This window comes from Adelges cooleyi, unplaced genomic scaffold (assembly GCF_023614345.1).
Source record: "Adelges cooleyi isolate 19-005CV unplaced genomic scaffold, UGA_ACOO_1.1 ACOO_flye_CR_arks_rails_tigmint_CR_PRNA_9, whole genome shotgun sequence".
NCBI classification, from domain to species: domain Eukaryota; kingdom Metazoa; phylum Arthropoda; class Insecta; order Hemiptera; family Adelgidae; genus Adelges; species Adelges cooleyi.
Window position 1 is genome coordinate 6,000,589 of NW_026096579.1, and position 26,073 is coordinate 6,026,661.

The 26,073-nt window shown below is 30.8% G+C and overlaps 1 protein-coding gene across 3 annotated transcripts in view; it reads left to right on the forward strand.

The window, feature by feature from the left end:
- The window catches only part of LOC126846769 (neuropeptide CCHamide-1 receptor-like), a 75,708-nt gene that overhangs the window by 42,104 nt on the left and 7,531 nt on the right, over positions 1–26,073 (forward strand). For all 3 annotated transcript variants that reach the window (XR_007686927.1, XM_050586557.1, XM_050586556.1), the window contains exons 2-4: positions 3,725–3,814; positions 22,185–22,503; positions 23,336–23,803. Coding sequence is in view for 2 of the 3 variants with exons in the window: in XM_050586557.1 (XP_050442514.1) it covers positions 22,225–22,503; positions 23,336–23,803 (747 nt within the window). In the remaining variant the exon portion in view is untranslated. The remainder of the gene's footprint in view (positions 1–3,724; positions 3,815–22,184; positions 22,504–23,335; positions 23,804–26,073) is intronic.

Sequence of the window (26,073 nt, forward strand, 5' to 3'; positions counted from 1 at the left end):
TCTATATTATAATAATGTTATATAATATAAGATACAGCATGTTATTGTTGTCTTTTTTTTTTTTTTTCATGTTTATCTTTTGTACCGCACAATTAGTATGGTAATATATATAAGTTTTTTTTACTAAATACCAGTAGTACTAGTTTAGTATAATGAATTATTTATTATTTATTTTTTAACCATTATCGTTTAGGCGTATTATTGAACACATTAGTATGCAACACATTATTGGCGAACACAATGCACCGTCTAGGAATCGACATATATAATTTGTGTTACACTAAATATTAAATAGCCATCTGAATTTTACGATATATCTATCAGTTTTTTTTCTTTATGATTGTTCTGTGGAAGAAAATTTTCTTGATCTCGATAACCTTGATTTCCAACGGCTTATCTAATATCTGGTTACGGTCATTTCCTTATCTGCCATGTTCAATCTCTCATTACGTTTGGGTGTCGTTCCAAATGGATGAGAAAAATATAATAATTACGTTTCTCCTATTCTGAAGACTGGCTTTAATGTAATATTATAAATGATTCAAAACTATATGCCTGTTAGTCGTTTTGCCAAAACTATTAGAATAAAAAAAAACGATGCAATTTGTTTTTTATACATTCAACAATGTATTCATGCTAGCTAAGATTGTTATGCCTTGTCGAAGTATCCTCTGTTTCTGTTCCTTGGTTTCGTCCATCAATCCAACTTATTGTTTTCCTACCACATCTAGAATTTTTTAAATAAAAAATTTACATTAAAAAAGTTGTTCCTCCACTTTTTCACATCAGGAACTTATATTTTTCACGTTTTCTAGACTGGCTATGAGCTGATAAAATTGACTTTTTGGAACCCTGGACTTAAATCTCAAAGCTTATTGCGAAGAAAAATAGGTTTTTTTTTATATTATGCGGAAATCTATATTAAAGTTAAAATGTGATGAATACTTTTACATCCTCAATGTTACCTATTATAATATCGCCTATAGATACTTACCTATTTTCCGACTCAATAACGGATCGTTCTTGAAAGTAGTACAATATACCATAATTTGTATTATGTGATTGATTTTGCTTCGCTTGTACCGTTTCAATTCATTCAATAATTGTTTGTTGCTTGGATTTTTGTTCATTTGTTCATTTAACCCATAGTTGTTTGAATTCAGAATTATAATATTAATATTGTAAAACCGATCTATTTTTGTTATTTGCATTACTCACTTGATTGATTATATTATTTCAATGTAAAAGCTATTCAAACCAAATTTGATGAATTTTAGATTATTTTCTTTTGTTCCAAAATAAGCTGGCGGATTGACGACTAAGCTCGACTGTATAATTTATATTAAAAATACAAACAATTATCTTTTTTTAGCTTCAATGCAAAGCCTACTAAGATGAGGTATTGATTTTAAAAATTGTGTGTTTGTTTTTTTTTTTATATTGAAACTTTAAGTAGGTATTTAAGTCTAAAACTTTTTATCGTTTTTATTTATGCGATACTTACCTATCTAATATAGTTTATTATGGAATAATTTATAATTAACTAAAAAAAAATACACGATTGCATAAAATAGCATTAAAATAAAACAATAGACCATTTACGAAACAATAATACCGAAATTTTAAGTCGCTAATAAAAACACCTAAAGAACGATTTTTTTTTTTTGTTGAGTATTTTGGAAAAATGCCAAAGTCATGTTGAATGTCTCGAACCAGGTAAGACGGTTACCAACTGTAGACAATGTCGCATAAATTGTGGCCTGTTTTACTTGCAATAACACACATCTGTGTGATATAATTTGTTTTATGATTGTATATTGTTTACCAAACGTTACCGCATCCCCAATGTATTTCTTATATATGGATTTTCTATCGGTTGAAACCGCATTACACTTTTGATCGAGCTATATTTGCTTATATTGTTTGTAACGCTGACAAAAGAAACACGTTGTTACTATAATATTATTGAAACTTTAAGATAATAATAAATGTTAGTATCACGAAAAGTCTTTCGAACAAATATGTACACTGGGATGCTGCAACTTTATATTGCAACACAATATAATCTTTATTTAAAAAAAAATCCGCTCAATAAGATGCTAAAAATTGTGTTGTAATAAGAAGTCACAATGAGTTCTCTCAAAAGCTATTTGGGGTTTTTTTTATTGTTCTCGATTTTTATACTTTACAGACAGCATGTAGAAAAATTAATAAATTTAAATTTAATACTCAATAATATTGGCGCGGAAACGGATCGTGTCTTATGTAAAACAGGTTTTTTTTTTAAAATTTGTATTAACCATAACGATGGTAACTGAACACGTTCGGTGTAATAAATATTGATCTGAATTTCAAATCTTGGACTTTTAAGTGACTTAAAACTAAGAAAGCAGATTCTAGTTCAAGAAAAGCAATCTAAAAAATATTTTATACGATCATGGTTCTTGTTAAATTTTTTTTATGCAGCTTATAGACATTTGGAAAAAAATAGTTTTAAAAAACACTTTTTTTTTGCCTGTTTAAGATTTATTAAACGCATTGAACACCATGAACGAAATTTCAAAATTTCGTTTTTTACTTATTCGATATCAAAAATATATATTATATGTATAGGTATCTAATTCCTACACATCAACCCTTAAGCAATAAACGAATAAATCTAAGAATTTTTCTTTTCTCGGCTCAATCGCCTTGCGAGGCCCGTAAAACGTGTTTGGACATTTTTAGAATTTTTATTTTATTTTTTCCAACACTTTTTATTGAATACACACATGACCGGCTCGGTTATTTGCTTGTGGTGAGTTTATAGGTTATATGTGTAATACAGTAAACATATAACGCTCACACAATGTTGTTTTGGAATTTCGGTTGGGATTCTTTTAAAGTGAAGTTCAGCGCTATCCGATACATTTTTTAAAATGTACATGACCGCATTATTAATATATTTTTTTTTTATAACCCCTTTTAATTGTATGTACAAGATGTATAAAAAATATAAATAACACGACATCTCTCTTCGTTTAATGATAGAATTTTATAAAATATGTTTTTTTGGATTTCGAGTCATATGTCATACTAGTCGTACAATTTGATGAGTTTCGATTTTTCTAACTTTCCACCGTCGAGGGGAGACTACTTGACCCTAATAGACGCCATTAGAGTCGAGTGGGGACGATTGTAAGCAAATAAAACAAAATAATATGTAAATTCAAAATATTGGCTAATAGCAAACGACAGTTCGTATAGCAATACAACCTATAACAAAGCTTAGTGCTAATACCTTAGCCGCTTCTCCCTAGCATTTATGTGCCAGCCTTTATATTGTCCACCACCTAAGTACGGAACGTCTATTATTGTCAATATATATATATATATATATATGTAAGTCACTTCAAGACTAATAACCGAGCTAACACTGCTAACAGTGAAATAATATTTTGTTGACACCTCGGCTTATGAGAATTCGGCTGGCGATTGCTATTACTTGCGCTCTCTCTGTCTTTGTACTTCTCAAATCATATTAGATTATAGTAAAACGAAAAACAAAACTATTAATCTTGGTGTTCAAATATTGGTCTCCTTAATTGGCCTACAAAATAATCAACGCGAACACACTTGGATCGTAATTACACGTCTTAATACGATCCCCCCAAAAGTTTAATGAGCTTTTAAACGCGAAACCAACAACAACAAATGTCAATTCAATTGTTTTTATTCATTTCAGATTGCAGCCCGACCAAAGCCGGGATTACAATATTGCCGAGATCAAATTGGCCTGAAAAACGTGTATTTTGTTTTGTACTTCTTCTGGAAAGTAAGTATCTACATAATATTCAATACATACAGAGAACACTTTTAATATTATTATCAATTGTAACAAACCACTAAAACGACCATTCGCAAAATGACATGTACGGTAAATGTGAATAATTCTTTTATATATTTGTTGTCATACGCAATGATCGACGTGCTACAAAAGTGATTTACTACAATCAATTAGACTAATTTTTACTCCCACAACGCAAAAAGCTGCTATCGAATGTATTTAATATGCTCCCCCCCCCACCAATATTGTAAAACTATAGATTTTTTTATTGTGTACTAATATTTTATCGTCAAATAACAAGTATAATAGCAAAGCAGAATTAAAAACGTATTGATAAAAATGAAATATTATATTACCACAATATTATATTGGTCTGTCCGAGCAAAACAAATATAATATGTAACAATGAAAGCTTTGAAAAAAATGTAAGGTTGGTTTTGCATTTGTACAACTACCTTGTACGGGCGCTATTGATTCGTTTTGATTCTGAAATAAGATAAACATTCCGAGTTTTAACACTTAACCTTTTCGGCTTTCAGCCAAACCGCAAAGTGATATTTTATAGACCATAAAAACCAGCCTATCGGCCATTCTCTTATCGCGGGTGTTTTTGTTTTTTTTTACCAAAACTAACACACATAACATTTTTGGCCTTGGAACCGCAAGTACAACACTACAACACTTGAAATATTCAAAATCGGTAATCGCAAGTATTTACTTATAGCGGACTTTCAAAAAGATTCGAGACCAACAAAACTTGTTTTGACAAGGTTTCTGCGATTGTATTCGTGTTGGAATTATTATTGTAAATTGTTCACAGTAATCAGAGAAGAATAGCTATACCTATTTAGTTTGGGGAAAGTTAAGTATACATAATATTATCCTGGTAGAATTAGCCTAACCTAAACTAACCTAACATGGTGCTCACTACTATGGTAATCCAACCATGGCGACGTTAAGGTGACCAACTTTATTAATTTTTATGTAATTTAAAACTGTTACTATATTATGTAACTTGTTACATTTGACAAAAAAAAAAATAAAAATGTATCTCCTTATTCATTATCAGCAGAAAAAATTGCAAAAATCTAAATCTTTAGTCGAATTATAATTTCGAAAATCCAAACCAAAATGTTTCAAAACAATAGGGTTTAGGTTTTTTTTTTGAGACATCTTAAAATAAAAAATTTGAATTTTCAAAATCTTGAAAAACAATATTTTCCTAAGTTTAAGCACAAGATTTACAGGAAGTTCTCAGCTAACTTGAATAAGACTTGGTAATATAATCAAATATAGTTGAAAGCATTACTTGTATGCACACTATTCTTCAAATATTTGGGTTTAATCAATTTTTGTTGTCGGTGGAAGTAAAAGGCGGTGAATTCAACATAATATCCAAAACGGCATTATTGTTACGACGACAGCGTAGGTTTAATGCGGGCACCTTTACCAAATATTTGGCGCTGTAAGTAACGCTAAAGGAGCAAATAAGGCTGTTTGATGTTGCAACAATAGTACAAAACCTCGTTTCATCCGTCTTACACTCTAGACAACATCAATTTGTTAACAATAGGATGTCATTTTGAGACAGCAAAAACAACACAGGGTCTGTGTAGCGAAGAGTGACGAACACCAAATCAAAATTAATAACAAAAGAAAGACTGCCAGAGCGGAAGGACCTATCCGGTCCGGAATTTGTTAAAAAAAAAAAAGTACATGAACTACACGATATTTCCCAATTTACAACAATACTAGAATTAAAGGACTACAATACGGTATCAATGCCAGATTTTCTGAAGGGGTAATATCTATGGAAAATCTCACTTCAGCTGAAATCTATGTATATATAAATGAATTCTTGTCTATCCGTTTGTCCTTTACGCATTAGTACACCATTCATCCGATCGCCTTGAAACTTTGGGAATTATTTTACTCAGCCCTGGCAGACTAAATCTCTGGCAACGCCGGGTCCGGACAGTTTTTAATATATAAATCAGAAAATATATTTACCACGTGTCGTACTAACGATGGTACATAACCGAAACCATTAAAATTAATATTTATCAGTTATTCGATATTACTTATCTCTTATCAGTGATCCCTTATCATCATTCCATTATCACAAATTTCTTATCAGTAATCTCTTATCGATTACATCCACAGATATATATATATATATATACAATAAACTAGATTGCTAACTGTACATGCCACCAATAGAGAAGATTGATGCAGCCACTTTCCGCCCTCTTGGTGGGAATTAGAACCTTATCACGTGGGAATAATATATGTTTATAACAGATATATATATTATGCATTGATAACACACATAAATCCCACCAGAATGGCGGACCGTCGGCTTCAATTCTTATCGCTAGTTAGCAATCTAGTTTATTATATATACATCTGTGATTACATCTTATATTGATAAAGGGTTGGGTACTAAGTTGAAAATGAGAGAAAACCATACAAAGATAGTGTACCAAAAAAAAAAAACGGTGAAAGAAGCTAAAAAATTGACAATAATAAAGGCGACTAGAATATGCATTAGTTTATTAATTACGTGGAGAGGTGTAACTGGACTTTCGCCAACTGTGCTTAACGATAAAACTCTGTCTAACTTTCTACTATCTCGTTAACTATATTATAGTCACTGTAATTTTAATGGGGTTATAAAAGTACTAAATGAAGGTCAATCTAAGCCACGAGGGTAACATAACTTAAAGTAGATTTTCGGAAACGTTGATAACACAAAACTGGAGCTGATTCCATGTGGAATGTTAAGACACATCTAAACTAAAATTCTGTTTGAACAAGATTATATTTGGTTTACATGATTTGTGATGTAGTTAAGCAGTTAATTCGGAACTGGACACTCTTCTAGAGCGTTTTAAAATAATCGATTATGCACAAGACTTCATTGCTGGCAACACTTTTACAATGGAAATTCACTTTAATTTTGTACTTAATTATACTCACTTGTAATATTGTCACATGCCATTCTGTGATATTCATACAGTCTGAATTCAGTCAGTATTGTGTTCTTTGTCCAACGATAGATCATTACTGCCTTCAGGCAAAACATCAGCTTAAAACAAAAAATGTATACATTTTATCTCATTTTTGGTTTGCATAAAATCCTTGTACCTACCCACACTTCACTTGTGTCCGTCCGTCCGTCCAAAGTGTTGCTATGGAAACCAATGTTCTTGTTGATGGTTTTTAAATTTTCACCCGAGGAAATACATAAACAAGATAGGCAATAAAAATGTTACGGATCTCCCCGCCTTATTTAAACGAGTCTTAATGTATATTTAAAATACATTTCACACCTCGGGCACTTAGTAATTGAATAAATCAAGTAAGTTCATTGGATTCGTACTACATTTTGGTGGTATAAGACTTCTTCTTCTTATACCACGTTTGACGTGGGCGTGTTATTCCTTGGCTGTTTCACTGCTGATAAAATGAGTTTTAAATGTTACAGCTGTTATTTACAATAATTTTCAATTTTTTCAAATTAATTTCTTCTTTGAGAACACATATTTTGCTATAACATAATAGTTAGTTTTTAATTGTTTGATTTCAAACATTCAAGTATGAGATCGATATTGAATTGTAAGTTCATTTACACGATTTATTGCACAATTTTCAAATAAAATCCGTATTTTAGTTAATAATAAAAAAAAAACCAAACTGAATATTTAAATAAAAAATATTATTTTAAAGTTTAACATTGTGTGAGTGACTTTTAAAAGTCAAAAGCAACCTGTGCATTAAATTCGCCTATGAAAAGCATTAGGGTGTAAAAAAAAAATAATGACTGATCGATAATCGATTTTGGATAAATACTTCTTGAATTGTTAGCATTGAAAAGGGGCAAAGTAGACTGTAACGTTATTTTCTATTCTCGCTTTAACGTTAAATAATAATTATAGTAACTCATGAAGTCTTCATTCGAAACTGGTTATCGACCAGTGATTATTTTTATTAAATCATAGTGCTCCTAAAAAAGTAATTAAAATACGCATGTTGCTATTTGACTTTTAAAAATTACACTTTAAAACTGCCCTTTACGGTATGCTTTTATTTATTTTTTTATAACTGGTAACTATGCTGTTACAATGGTTCAAACTATAATGTCGGTATAAAGTAATTGATATTAATTAACTTTACTTGGACGCGATGGCAATAGCAATGCGACCGCAGCTCTGTAACTGTTACTGCTTTCCTTAGACTTGTAATAATCGTATTATAATTTATAATGCAATTTCTAAATTGTATCTCATTATACAATGAGATACAATCAGAAGTACAATCAAAAAGATACCGCTTGTACGCAAATGTAACAAACGTTTACCGGTTACAGAAACTAACACTTTAACTATAATAGCATTGTTAGGACAATAACATAAAAAGCCTGAAAAAAAGTGTTCAACGAGTCGAAAAATGTTTTGTCAAAATGCATTTGAAACGTTTCAATAGTTATTGTGATGGATCGCATTACGGCCGCCACGTCTGTTGCTGACTCGAAAAATTAATCTTATTTCGTTAATAAAAAAAAATATCAAGATTGTTGAACAAAAAAAAAATGTAATTTTATACTTAAGGTACTTCATAAAATCGGCCAGGCCTTTAAACGCACTCGTTTTATTATGTCTTGCACTGTACCAACTAATTTTGAATAATTCATTTTGAAGTGCGCTCGGCCACCGAGGTGTATTTTCAATGGCCAAAACAATCTGATATCCGACTAACTTACGATTCCTGGGATTTGACAAAAATAAACCCCTGCGACTCCTCCTAGAAGAGATCACACGCAGAATGTAAACAATAAAAAAAGGGACTGACCTTTGAAAAGGTAAACAAATTCAAAGAGCACAGAGTAAAGATCATTTACTACTACTACTACATACTTACTATTATTACCCACTTACTTATAATACTTTCTTAGTGTGCTGGTTCGGACTGTGCTTGGTTTGGACTGTACTGGAAGTACATCTATTAGTACAAGCTTAGAAAAAAAGTATTATTTGACAATTGGAGAGCTGTCACAAAGTTGTTTGTTGTAAAACCAAAAAACCGTCCAAAATGTATTTACTGTGCAGCACTCGTGTCGCTTTGCATTAGAGGTGGTCGTGGGACGCAAAGGAGTGGACAGGTCCCCATCTATTACTTAAGTTCTAAACGGTTTGGGCAAACTACTCATTAACATCGGTGCATCCGTTTTCTAGTTTATCGCAAATACACCCCGAGTCCGTTCCATTAGGGCAACCTTACAAAACGTGAAATTAGAAATGATAACGTGACCCCATGATCAATGTGTTCGTCGATAGTAGTAATGAGGTAATTAATAAAGTGATATCTTAATGTGGTAAGAAGTTTACATAAACAGGTCCACGAGTTCAGCTGGTTCACATTTTTCAACAAACTTTTAACCCATCAAAAAAAAATAAATATATATATATATATATATATATATTATGCTAATGTGTGAGGTTCATCATTGTTTTTTAATACACCTTGATAAATCAACGTAAAAAAAAATAGACATAAATATATTATACTTTATGATTAAAAACTTATTTTTAATTGTATTAAAGATGTATAAATTAAATACTGTATGACTATAAAATATGAATGAACAATTGTCGGATTGTTTTTAATCGAAATATTGTCGACCTTTCATTAACTTGGTCAAAATTGTTTATTGATAAAATTCCAAAATTATTTAATATACCACCTGGACAAAACAATGCTGTTTTCGCACTCAAGTGAATTTCCCAATTTGTAGTTTTCATTCTCGAAGGCAGCAAGAAGTAATAACACCAGTAAACCATTACTGACTAGGAAAATATTATCTTCTAACAAATATACATCTTGCTATAATGGTAAAGTTGACAAAACCTTTAATTTATATAACAACACTTGCTGTGTTGTCCTCCCCTCAGTGTATTTCTGTTAATATCAAAAAAGGGGAAACCAGGAACGATACGGACTGATGGGAACATGGAAATCAACTTCAGCCATAATACCGAGTGCAGTGGAAGTCAATAGGTAGGACCTGCCAAAGGACTGATGTATTGGCCGCAAGTGAGTTTGTAGAAAGCCCAAGTCGGTCACGGGGAGGGTCAAAGGAGAAGACACAATTTCTGTGCTCGATCGATTCAAAACAGTCTGTACTCAAAAGCAGACTTCTTAACTATAGGACTTATCACTAGCACATATGACTGCCTTAAGCGGTTCACTGACAGCTTTTGCAGCTTTACTGAGAACACTGTTGACTTGCTCACGTGATAGCTGTTCCTAGAATAGAAATCATGTTATAATATAATTGCCACAATGTTCTTCTTGTGAGTACCCACGTTGCAAACAAGCGTTGTTTCCATCGATTCGGCCAATGAACCAAACGGCATTACGGTAATTGTGCCTCGGAGACGCTGTGGCTCAAAACTTCAAACCGGGATTAGAAAATCGCAGCTTGTTTGTTCAATTAGCAAGCAAACGCATTGTTTACAATTTTAATCCGGGCCAAGACACACGGCAGTTGGGAAAGTCACAGGTGTTCCAGGAATTATTAATAACCAATAGCGAATCAAAATCGCTTTCAAAGAAAGTTGGCTTCGATGCCAATCTACTGATGGTATTAAATATTAGCATGAGCATTTTGAAGGCAGACATTTGTTTTATGATCTATTGACTTACATCTTAAGACGCAAAAAAAATATAAAAACATATTATTGTAAGAATAATACCTTCTCAGCTACGCGTCGAAGCTAAGAACCAACGTCTATAATGCGAGTTGTTGTGTGTTAGAATTTGTTTTAAAAAAATCTCCATAAACTTGACTGTAGCATTGTTTGATATATTATCAATGATGTGATAATTCACAAGGTGCAATTCAAACAGCTATGGAGATTGTGGGTTTTTCTCCATTTTCGAATATATATATAATAAATAAGTTTCAAATATTGTTGAAAACTTATCCGAGTTCATGTGTTTATTACGAATTTTGTATTCTACTTTGCGATACGTAATAAAAATAGTTTTTAAGTTGCCAAAGCACTCAAATGAAAATGGAAAGCACGTCTGCTGCTATCGCATCAAAAATCGAGAGAAACATTAACATGCTTTTCTTTAAAATATAAGACGTCTTCTTTATGTTTTGACTTTAATCTACTCTAGTGGTAATCCGGTGATCATAAAAAATATAGTGTTTCTGTATCGAAGCTCGTATATAAAAACCGGCAGTTATATTTAACCATTCTATAAAAAATAACACAAGTTGCCCAAAAAAAAAAAACAGCTTTTTTTTAGTCCATTAAGTTTTAAGATTCATTACATTAATTAAAATTTAAAATATTTTAGATTCGATGCGAAGCGGATATTGATTTAATCCAAATTTAGATAAACTTTAAAGAAGGCGGAATTATATTTCTTATTTTATTATTAAGCTTAAGTTTAGGACTCGAAAGCTGGAATTTTGACTAAAGCCTAAGGTATATAATACATATATATATATACAAAAAGACTAGAATTTTTAGTAGCCTCTTTTACCCAAACAACATTTTGACACTATTAACTTATATTTTATAGTATTTACTATTCTAATAAGTATAAAACATATTAAATTTGAGTTCTAAAAAAAGGATAACTTTAAAATTGTAGATATTTTAAGTGAAAATTATGGCTTTTCCCCAAATAATGGATCACCCTGTATATTTGATAGTTAGACGCAACTGTCTTACTTGGAACTTTTTCGAGTTGATAAACAAAACATTTTTCAAATCAAGATATTCATATTACTTCCTACAGTAATTTGTAAATATTTTCTATTGCCTATCTAACGAATGTTCACCGAAACAAATATATTATTGAGCCATTTTACAAGTACCCTAAGACGTATGTGAAAAGAAAAGTTCCATCATTAAGTCGTATAGTTTGGATTTGTGCAACGATTCGATATATATTTTATAATCATACCTATTCAAAACCTATAATTTGAGAAAATATACTTTTGGCCACTCTTAACGCGGTGGTACTTTGTGGAAGCAGTGCTTACCGTGTGAACTTGTTCAATTGTACCGACGAGCAATGCAATACAGAAAGCTATTATAAACGTCAGACCTATTTGTCCGAATCGCATATCGTTTACAACGTGTTGAGTTTCTTTTATTGGTCCAAACAGCTGTCAACAAACACAGTGGTGTACACTAATGGAAGTAGGTAATTAGATATGCCATCGAATTTAATTGTTTTTTTTTCAATTTTTAATTTTTACCCACATCAGTTGACAGCTTCCAGTTTTGCCCAGTGTGTGTAAAAATTAATTATATTTTATGTTTTTTTCAACCAAAAGCGATTACTATCCAACGCGTTTGTTTTGTACTTAATTGGAGTTTTTTCTGAGTAATTTTCACGAAATAAATATTGATATTTGTATTTTTCTAATGTGTCTCGAAAACACACAAACGTTGTCGACCGGACTGGTTTTGGACCGGTCAAAAATTAAATTTGATAAAATAATGTGTAAAGCTAATAAAAATCAAATCGAAGAGACGAATAATTTTCGACATTCCAATGTGTAGGTATATATATGTTTTTTTTAATCAAGACTGAAACACCTACTTAAACCGAACCACGCCTGCGGCTCGAGGTGTAAGGTGTCAATAAATATTGTGTTAAGAGGATTGCATGTTTAGAAGGAGTTTTGTATAGGTGCTATTTGAGAGAAAAAAAAGGTTTTAATACATTTCGACGATGCCAATTAATTTACCGGTTAATTTGCATAAGCTTCAAGGTATTATTTTTTATTTAAATAATTTTTTAATGAGTAAAAGCCATTTTGGTTTATTATAGACCAAAAAGCGAGACAAAATTTCGACTACTTAGGAAGGTCCCATTACAATTATGTGAAGAGATTCTTAACAGTATTAACTTTTATACTTAACAGTATTGCGAATTACAATATTAACGTATTCAAATTAACTTTGCTGTAAAACCGAGACAAATTTGGCGTTTTTTTACTAATCACACAAAAAAAGGTGGTTTGGCGGAAAATACTTTAAGTATAATAATATATTAATGTGTTATTAATATGATTCTCTACTATGAGAATCATGAAAAGATATTGTTACAAGTACAATAAATCGTTATACATATTTCAAATGGAATAAAGTTAAAATATTTTTTTTTTAAAAGTCATTTCTGTATGAAAAATTCTACAGCGAAGATATTTGTAAAAGTTTTGTTTTTTCTCTTAAAACTTCGTTTTTGCATACTTGGCCGACTTCGGTGTTTGATTGGAATGGGAGTATGAGATTATTGTGGTTTTTGGAATTTCAGTGATTTTTCTTAGTAATATATTCCGTTTCGTTTCAAACTCTTTTATACAAAGTCTTGGTGTGGAACAACCGCAGAAAACCTTTTGTAAAAGAACTGTAGAAATACATATTAAGAGTGCAATTTTGTTTTTTTTTAATTCTATTTTTAAGCTACAAAGTGGTAAAACAAATTTCCTAGAAGGAAAAACATTATATCATTAATCTTATGGTAAGACTATATAAGAAGGAAATTTAATATAACAGCTAAACCACGCCATGTCACTTCAAATATGTATTCATTTTCATTTTCTTTCCCTCCCCCCCATTTGTCACTGATTTCTAACCATCTGTGTCATATCAAGAGCTATTTATACTTAGAATGCAACTTAAGGTGCCTACATTTCAATCAAATAAAAAATGTATTTACGATTTTCTTCGGTCGACCTTGTTTGACCCTCGTTGAACCACAAGGAGTTCTATATTATATAAGTCGGATTTATTCCGAATCGCAGGTTCAACGGATTTTGGATTTTTATTTTCTTGACACGTCTAAGTGCGCAACTAAGTACTAGAACACCAAACAAGTCTTACCGGAACCGAACAAAAATTCAAAAACATTATCAAAGCTTTAATAAAAGTAGTTTTAGCTGTCAGAGTTGGCAATAATAATTATACAACTAAATTAGTGTTTGATTGCAAAATTTGAAACTATTCGAATACCCAATGTTATTCTTAGTTTATTCCAACAAAATAATAGCTTTCTTATTTCAAGTAATACTTCATTCAATGTAGTTGTTAAATTGTGAATTTAGTTTTGCCTAAATCCTGTTTAGGTTTGTTCAAAGCAAACCAAGTATGCGATTAGTAAATTTGTAATTTTTTTTTTTTATTCAAATTTTTAAGTTGTTATTATTATTTTGGGCATAGATATTTCGGAAAATATTTCTAGGTATTTCTATTGTATGGACGTTGCTAATGTATCCTAATAATAAATACTAATTAGTAATTATTTTGGTTAGGTTGCTGGAACAGCGTGAGACATCCATTCTGTATAAAATAATTAATTTTCAAATTTGAAGGGCACAATCTGAAAAGGATAACGTTATAGTCAAACCACATAATAGAACATTGTTTCTTACTTATAGGGCGTTTTATTTTTTCACCCGTGGTACAAGTAAAATGATTATTTTGATTAATGTATTTTTTATAATAAGTTATTTTCGTTTGCCAATAATTTATTTACAACAATAACACTTCATTTTGTTAATAATGTACTTACGAAATTAATGCAAATGCCACCACAGTCATTCATATTATATACATAATATGTATAATTAATTTAAATACCAATTCGAGGGGGAAAATAAAAAATAAAGTGGCTCAATCGAAACTACATGGAAAAAAAATACATATACAACTTTTCAAATAAACACTCCACAATTTTATATATTAATATTTTACAAAGTTGAAAACTTTTTTTTAATTAGTTAGGTTTCATTAAAAAAAAACGCCTCACAAAATAAATATTATTGTATTTGGATAAACTAACAATATACTAGTGGAATATAATACTAATTGTAGTTTAAATTTCACGGTAAAGAAATTTTGTCTAAAAAATATTTGTTTTAGATAAAAAAGAAATGTCCAATGAAATCCTCTTTATATATTTTAACGATGAAAAGTTGTATAAAATACTCAAATTAAAAAGATTATTTTAAAGTGTAATATTGAGGAGTGACTTTAAAACGTCAAATAGCAGCTAATAGGAAAAACAGAATGATATAATGAAAATAATAATTGACCAAATAAGGGATACTCTCTCTGTGATGTTGTTTGTATGCATCCTTGCCTTAACTTTAAATTGTTACAGCCTAAAGTCTTCATTTAAAACTGATTTCATTATTTTTATTAGGTACACCATTACGGTCTTAATAGGAAGGCACTTAAACTATACATGTTGCTGTTTGGCTTTTAAGAGTTACCCTTTAAAACAGCTCTTAAGATAATAAAAGTGTTTTTTTTTTTACTAAATATTAAATGTAATTTTTATATCTAAAATAATAAATAATTTTGTAGAAACCTTTTTTTATTTTTATTATTATTCACTGTAGTATAAAATTTTGATAACGCTCCATATTTTCATTTGAATAATATTATTAATGCGGTTCGTTCGAACAAATAATAATTCAAATAATGTATCAAATTCCAATTATTCAAACTGGATTTTTTCAGTGCAATAGTATGTCATCCGCAAAACGCCCCACTCTGACCGAAAGTAATAGTGTAGGTTTTTGATTTTGAAAAAGTGATGTGTTTTAGAGTCAAACCCAAACTAATCTACTATTGTCACTGCTTATTTTTTTCTACCATCATCGACCGTTAACACAGTACACCGTATTGAACGGAAACCCAATATAACATTATGTTTTAAACATTTTCAATAAAAAAAAATAAAATAAAATGTGTCTCCCTTTTCTGAGAGACAATAAACTTCTTGGACGACGGTAGACCTACTATGAAAATTCATAACATCAAAACAACAATACAACGTCAGTCAAGGGGGATTTGACAAATCTACATACATTTTGTATACAAATCTGACAGATCCTCTTGACCCAAGCTGTGCAATATATTTACCGTAATAAAATATTATATAGGTCGGGTTGTTACTTATCCGGTATACTTTCAAGTTCGTCCCAATCCTTAGATGTTTGTCTATTTTTTGTACAGCATAATATGCCAAAAAAAAAACACTGTTCTGTTGTGTCAGTACTTACATTGTCCACGTTGTAAGTCCTACCAAGTACGGGATCTTTATAAATAACTGAAAAAAAAACTGAATGTTGTTCATTAGTTTTTCGTGCGATTGAATGTGGCCACACAAAAAAAACTTAAGAATGTCTATATAAGAATGTCCAAAGATCAAAGATCTAGTGCAAATATATCCTGCAAAAAAAAAACCACAAAAATGTATTTAAGCAGACAAACTGACCAAGTTATCTAAATAATAGAATAAATTCAAATATTATTATTTTAGAGTAAACATCTTTTCTTTAAATACTACTACAAAAAAACCATCTAAAGGGGATAAAAATTCCAATGTGATATCAACGCCAAAATGTTTGTTTCAATTTTTTTTTTTAACTAGATATTCATTATAAACGATTTTTGTTTTTATTTTTTCATTTACATTTCTTTAGTTAATTTTTAAAGGTAAGAATTTTTGGTTAAAAAAATACGAATGAAAAATAAACAAAGAAGTGTTAAAATGTTTTTAAATTATAAAACACCCAAATAAAATACATTGTATTTTTTTAAATTTAAATATTAAAAAGTAATTTTGTTACAATACTTGTACATAGTCAGTAAATTTTTATTAAAAATGTAATAATATTTTTTCAAAAAAAAAAATGGTTGGATTAATTTTCCATTTGCTGTGGAACTCAAGTCCTGAACTATTTTATTCAATACGGATGATTTATTGTAATAGAATAATTGTAACAATTGTAATAGAATAATGCTCAAACTCTGTGAATACTATTAAAATGCTAAAAAAAATAAAGCAAAAGCATCGCGTTTTCCATCTTTTTGGTATATATATTTTTTTTTTAATGGGAGAGGAAGGGGTAGGCATTTCGGAAATGATGGGTCTTATCGCACAATATACTCAATTGCAAAATATCTATCCGCTTCCAGAATATCATTATTTACTTAATTACAGATTGATTGAATACCTTTTGGGTGTTGATATTGGCCAACTGTTTAGTAGAATAGCTGTGTGTGTGTGTGTAATGTATAGAACTGCTATACGTGCATATAAATAAATAAAAAATAATGCGTTTTTCGTGGCAGACGGATAGCTGTTGTAGATTGTCAGTGTGCGCCACATCGTTTACATCATCGTTATATAATAAATCATACTGTAATAATATGTCGTCCCTTATTTGTATTGGTTATTTCGGCGGACCCTTCAAAATCACGTTGTATTACATTTTGGGCCTCCGATGAATAACACGATAGTAAATGCTATAATAGATTACACTTCCCACCTGCCAGCTAGTTTATGTATATTTTTTTTATTTTCATATTGTTCAAACAGCTGTTCGAGTGGGTGTAATAGTAGTAAAAAACGTCCTAAGTAATAATAATAATGTGTAGACAGAATTATTATACTTATCCAGTCGATTTCTTTTTAATCTGCCTGTCGATCACCTGAAAACAAATTTTTAATTTGTTTTTAAATTGGCCTTTTTTATCAACTCGATAACTACAAATTAGCAGTTAAATAAATATTTTATATAAACAAAATTCATTAGCTAGAATAACAGCAGTAAGTAGTATCTTTATTCATTTTTGTCTAGTAATTTGAAGTTACCACCTATGTGTATACTTAATATGCTACTCAACGCTGAATATCAACTGTTTAAAACATACATAAATCGTTTGTGAATTTTTTTATGATCGATTCAATGCCAAAAAAAAATATATATATATTTTAGTATCAGGTAAACAATAACTTCTCAGCTCCGCACCGAAGCTAAAATATATATATATATATATTTTAGTATCAGGTTCTTTGTAATATATGAAGTATAATTTATAATAACAGGTTTATAAAATACGTTGTATATTTAAGGACATGTAATGAAAAAAATGAGATTTATTTACTGACTTACATTTTTAGAGCCCCCAAATCACCGTCGTAAAGGCATACATATTATACATCCACGGTACATGTACGTTATAACCCCACATAATACAGCAGGCCTGTTTTATAGCGTTCACTCTTCGATAGAAATATATTTCAGAAATAGTTTTAAGGACTACAATAATAATTATTACAAAAGCCACACAAACCTTACATGAAAATCCGTCAAAATTCGAGTGAAATATTATTAAAAAAAAATTAAAATTCTGGTCCGACTAAACAAGGAATGTTGTAGCTGTAATATGATCACGTCTTGTTCTTTAGATTTTAAGAATATAATATAATTAAAGAATGTAATTTTGTTTATACCCGGCTAGGCAATTATTCGTGAGTTATCCGAGTACATAAAAAAAAAAAAAAAACGTTTCCTGTATAACCGAAATAATGCTGACCGCGAAACGTCCATTTTGTTTTTAATAAGTATCGTACATATTGTACAATTACTAATAAAGACTAAACTCTTAAGTGTTACATTGAAATATTTGTACACGGCTTGTAACGATAACAATAATAATTTCTAGCGGTAATAATTGTTATTTAGCTGATCGTGGCCTTAACTGAATATTAATCGATGGGCGGATTAAATTAAAACTAGTTACTAGAACATCTAATTAAAATACACCAATCATTATCAAAATTATTAAGTAATGACAAATTAATAAAAAAAACATTACGTATGAGTATTTAGAGTTACATTTGTATTATGTTGTAATTGATTTACCTTTTTAAGTTCATTTATTTTAATTTCGACGTGAAACTATGAAGAACGGTACTATTTTTGTTTTCTAAGATATTTCAATATATTCGTTTGGTATTGTTGATGTAATTAGTAATATTAATATATCATTTCTAAGCTGTCTATATCGTGGGTTTGTCCTTATAATCTTATCGAGGCGGTTTTGAGTAAAACAATAGTCCATCTTTTTAGATTCGGGAAGCAATTCGGGTGGAAATGATTAAGTGAAAATTGTCCTAAGCCAATAATTTCCAATATTAGTTGGTCATTAATCATTTGCAGTAATCGCCAAATGGTATTAAAATAATAATCTATCAATGTTGTATTGAACATTTAATAGATGAACAAGTACAGGAATGTAAGTAATAATTCTGTTTCCTTTCCTTAGGCGATAAACCTATAGTATTATAATGTCCCTAAAATTGTTTTACCTGGAGTGGAGATGTGGGGACAATTTTTTTCGTTATTAAATTCCTAAACGTTTAGAGGACAATGTCAAACACTTTTTTTTACCAAAGTATATTTGAAGTAGACGGCAAGGCAAAATTCGGGAAGTGGTAGGGAAGAACAGGATAGGAGAGAGGGGGGAAATGGAATGGCGACAAGGAGAAATAGATAGTACCTAGATAACTGTTAAACGATTATTGATAAATCAGCTGGTTATAAGATATATTCATCGTCTAATGTCTTACCTTCAAGGTATTTTTTTTTTGTGGAATTCACAAACAAATATATTACACCCACCTTTCCCCTACTTAAAATTGTATTGGGTTACTGTAAAAACTCTCCTAAATAATTTGGAAAACAATTTTACCAGGAATTACCCTAAAAATGGCAATTTAAATTTGTGCTTTATCTTAAACTCTTCTGGGTTCATCAACTCTTATGTCACATTTTTAGGATGATCAAACTGACCGCGTACCTTTGCTGAGACGTGACTTGACAACTGTTATTCCGCTTTAATTTTCAATGACGTTATTATAAGGTCAAAGTAACCGGCAGTTTTTTTTTCTGCAATTTTCTCCGCTCCGTTTTACTATAAAAGTATGCTGGATTTTTTTTTTTTTTTTCGTTAATTTCATATCCAAGCGCAATCAAAAGGGCTTTGCGTCTGGCTATGTGCATTCACTACACTCCCCCAACTAACCTCGAGGTGCAATTATATTTACTGCTACTTCCTATGAATTTATCGGCGGACTTTTGGCTGACACTACTTGTAGCTTAGAATTTTACTTGGCCGACTGTCAGCAGTCATGGGAAACCATTTGAATTTATGTACAATGTCAGTCAAATACTCTAATGAATCGCAATTACAATATCTTAGTGCGTTTCCAATTTATCAGGCATTGGTCGCCCATCGAAATAACATGTTATGTTCACCTCTTAATGCACTCCAAGTCTGGCCGTTCGCGGGTAGCTTAGTTGCTTCGAACACTGAAAGTACCTATTTTTTTTATTCAACCGAATCCGGAGAATGGCTTTCTACCAATCTGCGCGTATCCCAATCATCATCACTGCTAAACACTTATATCCAAGTTTACTGCCTTTTTCCCATCGGTCATAACGACGTCTTAATAGCAGCTCATAATCTGTTTAATCCCTTTTCAACAAACATCCACAACGGTTCGTTCTCGTTTTGTCCCAGATTAACCTAAAAGAGCATTCGTACATACTTTTCGAGATTATAAATTAATATCTGGATTTAATAATTCCCTTTTAATTATATTTTCTAAGAAAGTTGTTCTTCCGTCTTAAATTATAATATATTTTCAGACCAATATTATTATTTTTCTAATTATAATTTCCTTATTATGAATGCGTGTTAATTTACAGTATTCATTGCAACCTAAAACCGGACAATCACTTTAATATATTGTTTTAATTTTACAGAAACCGTAAAACTGTTTATAACTTCCAGCGAGTCCTTTGGAAATTAATAGAATTTCTTTATGTTAATATTCTGCGCTTTGTCTTCCATTTGTAAATTAGTCTGAAGGTAAAATGAGTTTTTACTTGAAGTATTTTTAGAATTTTATGGCGTACTATTAAAATTATGGTTTTAAAAGTATTCTGTAGGTTGACAAATTAAAAAGCAATTGTTGTAATAAAACCGTTAATGATTTAATTCACACAACTGAACGTTATTAAATTTCATCTTCATCACATTTTTCCTTTCTCAAGTCCAATGTGTACATTTTTGTTACATGTTAATTCCAACTAAAGTTAAATATTTGCAGTGTAAATAAATTCTAGTATTTTAAGAATAAATTATTGAAGTAGTATACTTTTAATTAGATGTATCTTTTCCCCTTACAAACGTGAGTTCGTTGCAGTTAAACGGATTGCGTCACATCGTCATACACTGCTTCTTTTAGAGGAAAAAAAATGTTTGGGAAAGTTTTAAAATAGTTCTATTCAGTTTACTATACCATCTTTCAATTGCGTTTATAATCCTGTGCCACGGTTGATAAGACTTGGTAATTGATGATCCGAAAATAGTTATAAAGATTACTTTCGAATGTTATAAATGATATAAAATGACTTAAATGTGTCTTAAAATTTCTTCCTCGATTTCTTGTCGATATATGACCAAAGCGTGTAAAAAAATTCTAATAAAAATTCCTTTTACTGAAATCAACTTGTTATAGCTATAAATCATACAAATTAACAAGAACGTTTTACAAAATATATTTTATTAAAAAATCTAAAAGTTTTATTCTTAAAATTTAAAAAACGAACAACAAATGTAATATACTTTAATTGTTTTTCCATTGTAAAAAATAAAATAACAGAAAAATACCAAAATATTACAAAAATTGTGCACAAATTTGGATATTTCAAATAATGATTTCTCTTCTAAATAAATCAAGCAAATGAAAAATATAAATTAAAAACGATACTTGTACTATATAATTCCAAGAACGGATTTAAATCTAAATTGGTCAATTTCTGCTATAACTACAAAAACAAAATTGTGAAATACGTCAACTGGATGAATGTTAGCAGCTACATAGCAGAGAAAGCACAGCAGTATCGTTTTTAAGTAATTTCCTTGCGAAACAAATAATTAATTGACATTCAATTAGATGATATCAAAAATAAAGTCAACCATTTGATCAAACGCATTATTTATGTTACATGTGTTATTTAACCGCCCTCCAGTTAGACTACTATCTAACAAATTAGTCCTTTGATAAAAAACTATAAACTATAATCCAACCCATTTATCTTGATGTCTACACAGCTTCGATTGTGTACACATATAAACAGTTAAAATTAGTCACAAAGATCGAAAGCATTAAATCAAGGGTTTGGTTTTAACATTACTCCCCTCTGCATCCCAAATATATCCTTTCTTATTCCATCATTATTCTTTCCCCTCACCTCCCCTGCGATCATTAAATTGGTTCCAAATTTTAGATCAACTCACCTCGATTGTTGAATTGGCTTCCAAAATTTGTATAATTCAATAGCTCCCAATAACAATAATTGGTCAAGTAGAATATGACTATTTTTTAAAATATATAAGAAAATAATATTGCAATATTGGTAACCCACGTATGTACGTTATAAATGATTGGTTTGTTTCAGATGTTCTCCACTTGTTAGCAGAGGCCGGGTTAGAAGAAAAATGATCCAAGATGTCGTCAACGACACGGCCAACAGCACAATGCCCACTAACAACACTTACGATTACACGTCTTATGTCGAGAGGCCGGAAACCTATATCGTGCCCATATTGTTCGCTCTGATCTTCATCATCGGCACCGTCGGCAATGGATCGCTGGTGATGATTTTCTTCAAACACAAAAACATGATCAACGTGCCGAACATTTACATACTCAGTTTAGCTTTGGGCGATTTGTTGGTCATCGTCAGCTGTGTTCCCTTTACGTCTATTGTTTACACGGTAATTATGCAATTCGTTATATCTTTGTGTTCTGCCCATGTTGTAGTAACAACGTACTTTGTGGTGGGTAAAATGTGGCAAATGCGGTCGGACGAGATGGATAGAAATGGTATAGGAATAACGGAATATTTCTAGGCAATTCCTACAGCGTAATGCGAGCAATAGTATTGTATATTTGTTACACAACGCCATCTATCCGTGTGCAAATCAATTACCAATAGATATTTTTTTTTACATTGGTTAAAAATAATTAGTGTATACTAGTTTAGTAATGAGTGGTGCTTAGAAAGATTTAGAGAATCCATTATAGTGATGAGCGGGTAGTAAATAGAGTAGATGGAAATTCAACCATTCGGGATGGATTGTATGACGAGGGGATGAAGGATTTGAAGAAGACTTATTGTTGTGTGACCATTTTGGCGGTGTTGGGATATTGTTTTATGAAAAAAATAATTCATTTCAAATTCTAGTACCTTTAAAAAAAGGAATTTATTCGTGCAAGTTTAATTGAAAGCTAACTATTAGTTGTTTAACATGAGTCTCCTATATTTTTTTTAACATGACAGGTCAACTCCAAAATATAGTCCTAAGTCAATGTCTAACGATAACAGCTTTTATCAGCTGCTGAAAAAGCACCAATATTTGCGATTACCAAAATTAATGAAATGAACTGTACAACCAAAACGTGGTAGGTCGGGTCAATCTGACCAGAGCATTTAAAAAATTGATAAAAAGTGACTAGTAAAGGCTTACCACACTCGGATTTCTACCCAGGTTATGTGGCTATACCGATCGAAGCATTGAGATGTATTGTTTTTTTTTGTGTTTACAGGTGCCGTCGTGGCCGTTCGGTCAAATCATCTGCAAAGTGTCCGAAGCCACCAAGGACATATCCATCGGCGTGTCGGTGTTCACGTTGACAGCTCTGAGCGCAGATAGATTTTTCGCCATTGTGGATCCAATGCGAAAGCTTCACTCGTCCGTCGGAGGGCGGAGAGCGACCAGATTCACCGTCATCATAGCGCTTACAATATGGTGCCTGGCCATAGTGTGCGCCCTGCCGGCCGCCATGTTCTCCTACGTCAGGTCGTTCCAGGAAAACAACGTCACCTTGTTCGAAGCTTGCTATCCGTATCCCGAGGAATTCGGGACTATATACCCGCAGACGGTGGTGCTCGTTAAGTTCCTGGTCTACTACGCCGTGCCTCTGTTCGTCATCACTTGCTTTTACGTCATGATGGCCAGACATCTGATCCAAAGCACGAAAAACATGCCTGGCGAAGTCCAAGTCAGCCATAAGGTACTTATTGTTTGTGACTTCTATTCTCTATTTAAGTCACAGCTGGGAAAAACATTCGATCATACGCCATATGTCTTATGGTACCTAAGTATAAGATGGATATAACAGATGAACCGCGCCCTGTCACGTCAATTATAAGTTTATGTTCATTTCCCTTCCCTCCTTCTTCTATCTATAATCTCCTATCCTTCCATCCATTTGTCACTCATCTCTTATCAGAAGCCATTATCAGATGTATCTTATCACTATTCTGTTATCACTTACCTTTTATAAGCTGTTTCTTATCACTATGGGGAAGGTGTGAATAGGTTAGGTTTGCATCCAGACGCGTGACTCATATTTTTGAATGACTCCCAGTCATAAGACACATTCATTTCCAAATATTGTATCAAGTATAAATAACTATTTAATAGTTCTTCAAGAAGAAACGAATCGTGAGTATGTTTTATGACAACCACCCGCTCCCGATCTTAACTGAACATTTCACACCGAACATATTCTAAAAACACTTAATTATAATAAGAGGTGAATAGGAGTTATAAGGAGGCGCATCTGGACATATTTTGATCTTACTGAAGTAATGTGTGCCAGTGATCTTAAACAAAACATTAATTATTATATCGATTAAATATTTGAGAGACTCTAGATAAGTCTCTAATAAGACTAATTTGTTTTAACTAGTCTTAACTTCGTGTCTGAACCATTATTTATTTAACCATCGGACCGATTATTTGTGATGATTTCCTTTTTATGATTGAACTCATTAAGTATACAGGTAATATAACCTACTTCAACAAAAATGTAGGATACTCGATAACTCTTTGAAAAAAGGTTGAATAACTTCAAAAAATTGTTTAATTAAAATGTAATTTTAATACATTACAGTTGCATTAAAAAGGAATGTTACTAGTAAATGTATTTCGATGTTAAACGATATGAGTAGTGACGTTATTTACTTTAAGTTTTAGCTTATTATAAATCAAAATTAAGTGCCAACGACTAGACAAAATGATTAAAGCTGAAGACATATGACAACTTAATTGCTTAGTTAAATAAGTTAAATCAGGTTAGGTTGGTTTAATAAACGATACAACTTTACCATGTTGACACGAAAATGCTATCAATAAAAATTGTTTAATGTTTTTATTTTCTTCTTATTTATTTTGTGCTTTTGCAAATAAACAATTATGTAACAGTTAGAGAGGTCATATTGGAACGGGACAAATAATAATATTTTGATGACCTAGGACTCAAAAACTGCGAGCATGACTCAGATTACACAAAATTGTTAGTGTAGTCCTAAGGTAAACATTTTGATACAAATCATAAATCGAACCTCCAAAAACTATAAATAATATCAACTATTCCCTTAGCAAGCATATTATTATTTATAATAATAACAATTTATGTACATCAATTTTCAATATACATAGCAATACGACATTATGTTAGTCGGGTGCTATAATATATTTTTTTTATATAATAACTATAATATTATGCCTTTTGTCTGTCTCGCTAGCCTTTCATATTTTATCCGGTGAATTTTCAATAGGTTCTTTTCCGCATTGTTACTACTTATTTCATTTGCTTTTAGTATTTGTTTTTAGAAAATATAAAGCCGTTTGGATCATTGTAATATTTTTTCGTTACAATTAATTTCTATTATTATATTATCAACGTCGTCATAACAAAATTATGAACTATTTTATTCACAATGGCTGTTTTTAGGGTACACTTGTTAGGGAGACTTGGCGTTTAAAATGGTAAATTGAAAAGCAAATGTTATTGCCAAACACATTATTTTATTTATAAAAGGGTCCCAGTCGTGTGGTTTTATTTACAAAGGAACAAAATATAGAAAATAAGAGGTACATCATTTTTTTTTTTTTTAAATAAATTTCAATCATTTCAAGTCATGTTCATGTTATTATATTAACTTTAAGATATATTTTTGTAGGTGTACGTTTTATTTTAGTTTTAACCATTTTGGTAGTAAACAATATTAGAAAAAGAATGACTCCGCGTAAAATTATCAGACTTGCATAGTTATTTAATATTAATATATTATAATTTGTTTTTGAAATGGCAACTTTCTAACAAACACATCCAAAAATCGAATTACCTCAAAAAAAAAAAAAAATTTAGAATAAGAAGATATAAGTGGAAAACAACTGATGAGGAATATTGTAGTGATACCAACAATGTTTGATAAGGGATTGTAAGCTGATAAGAGATAAGGTGATAAGAATAACATAAAATACAATTATTGT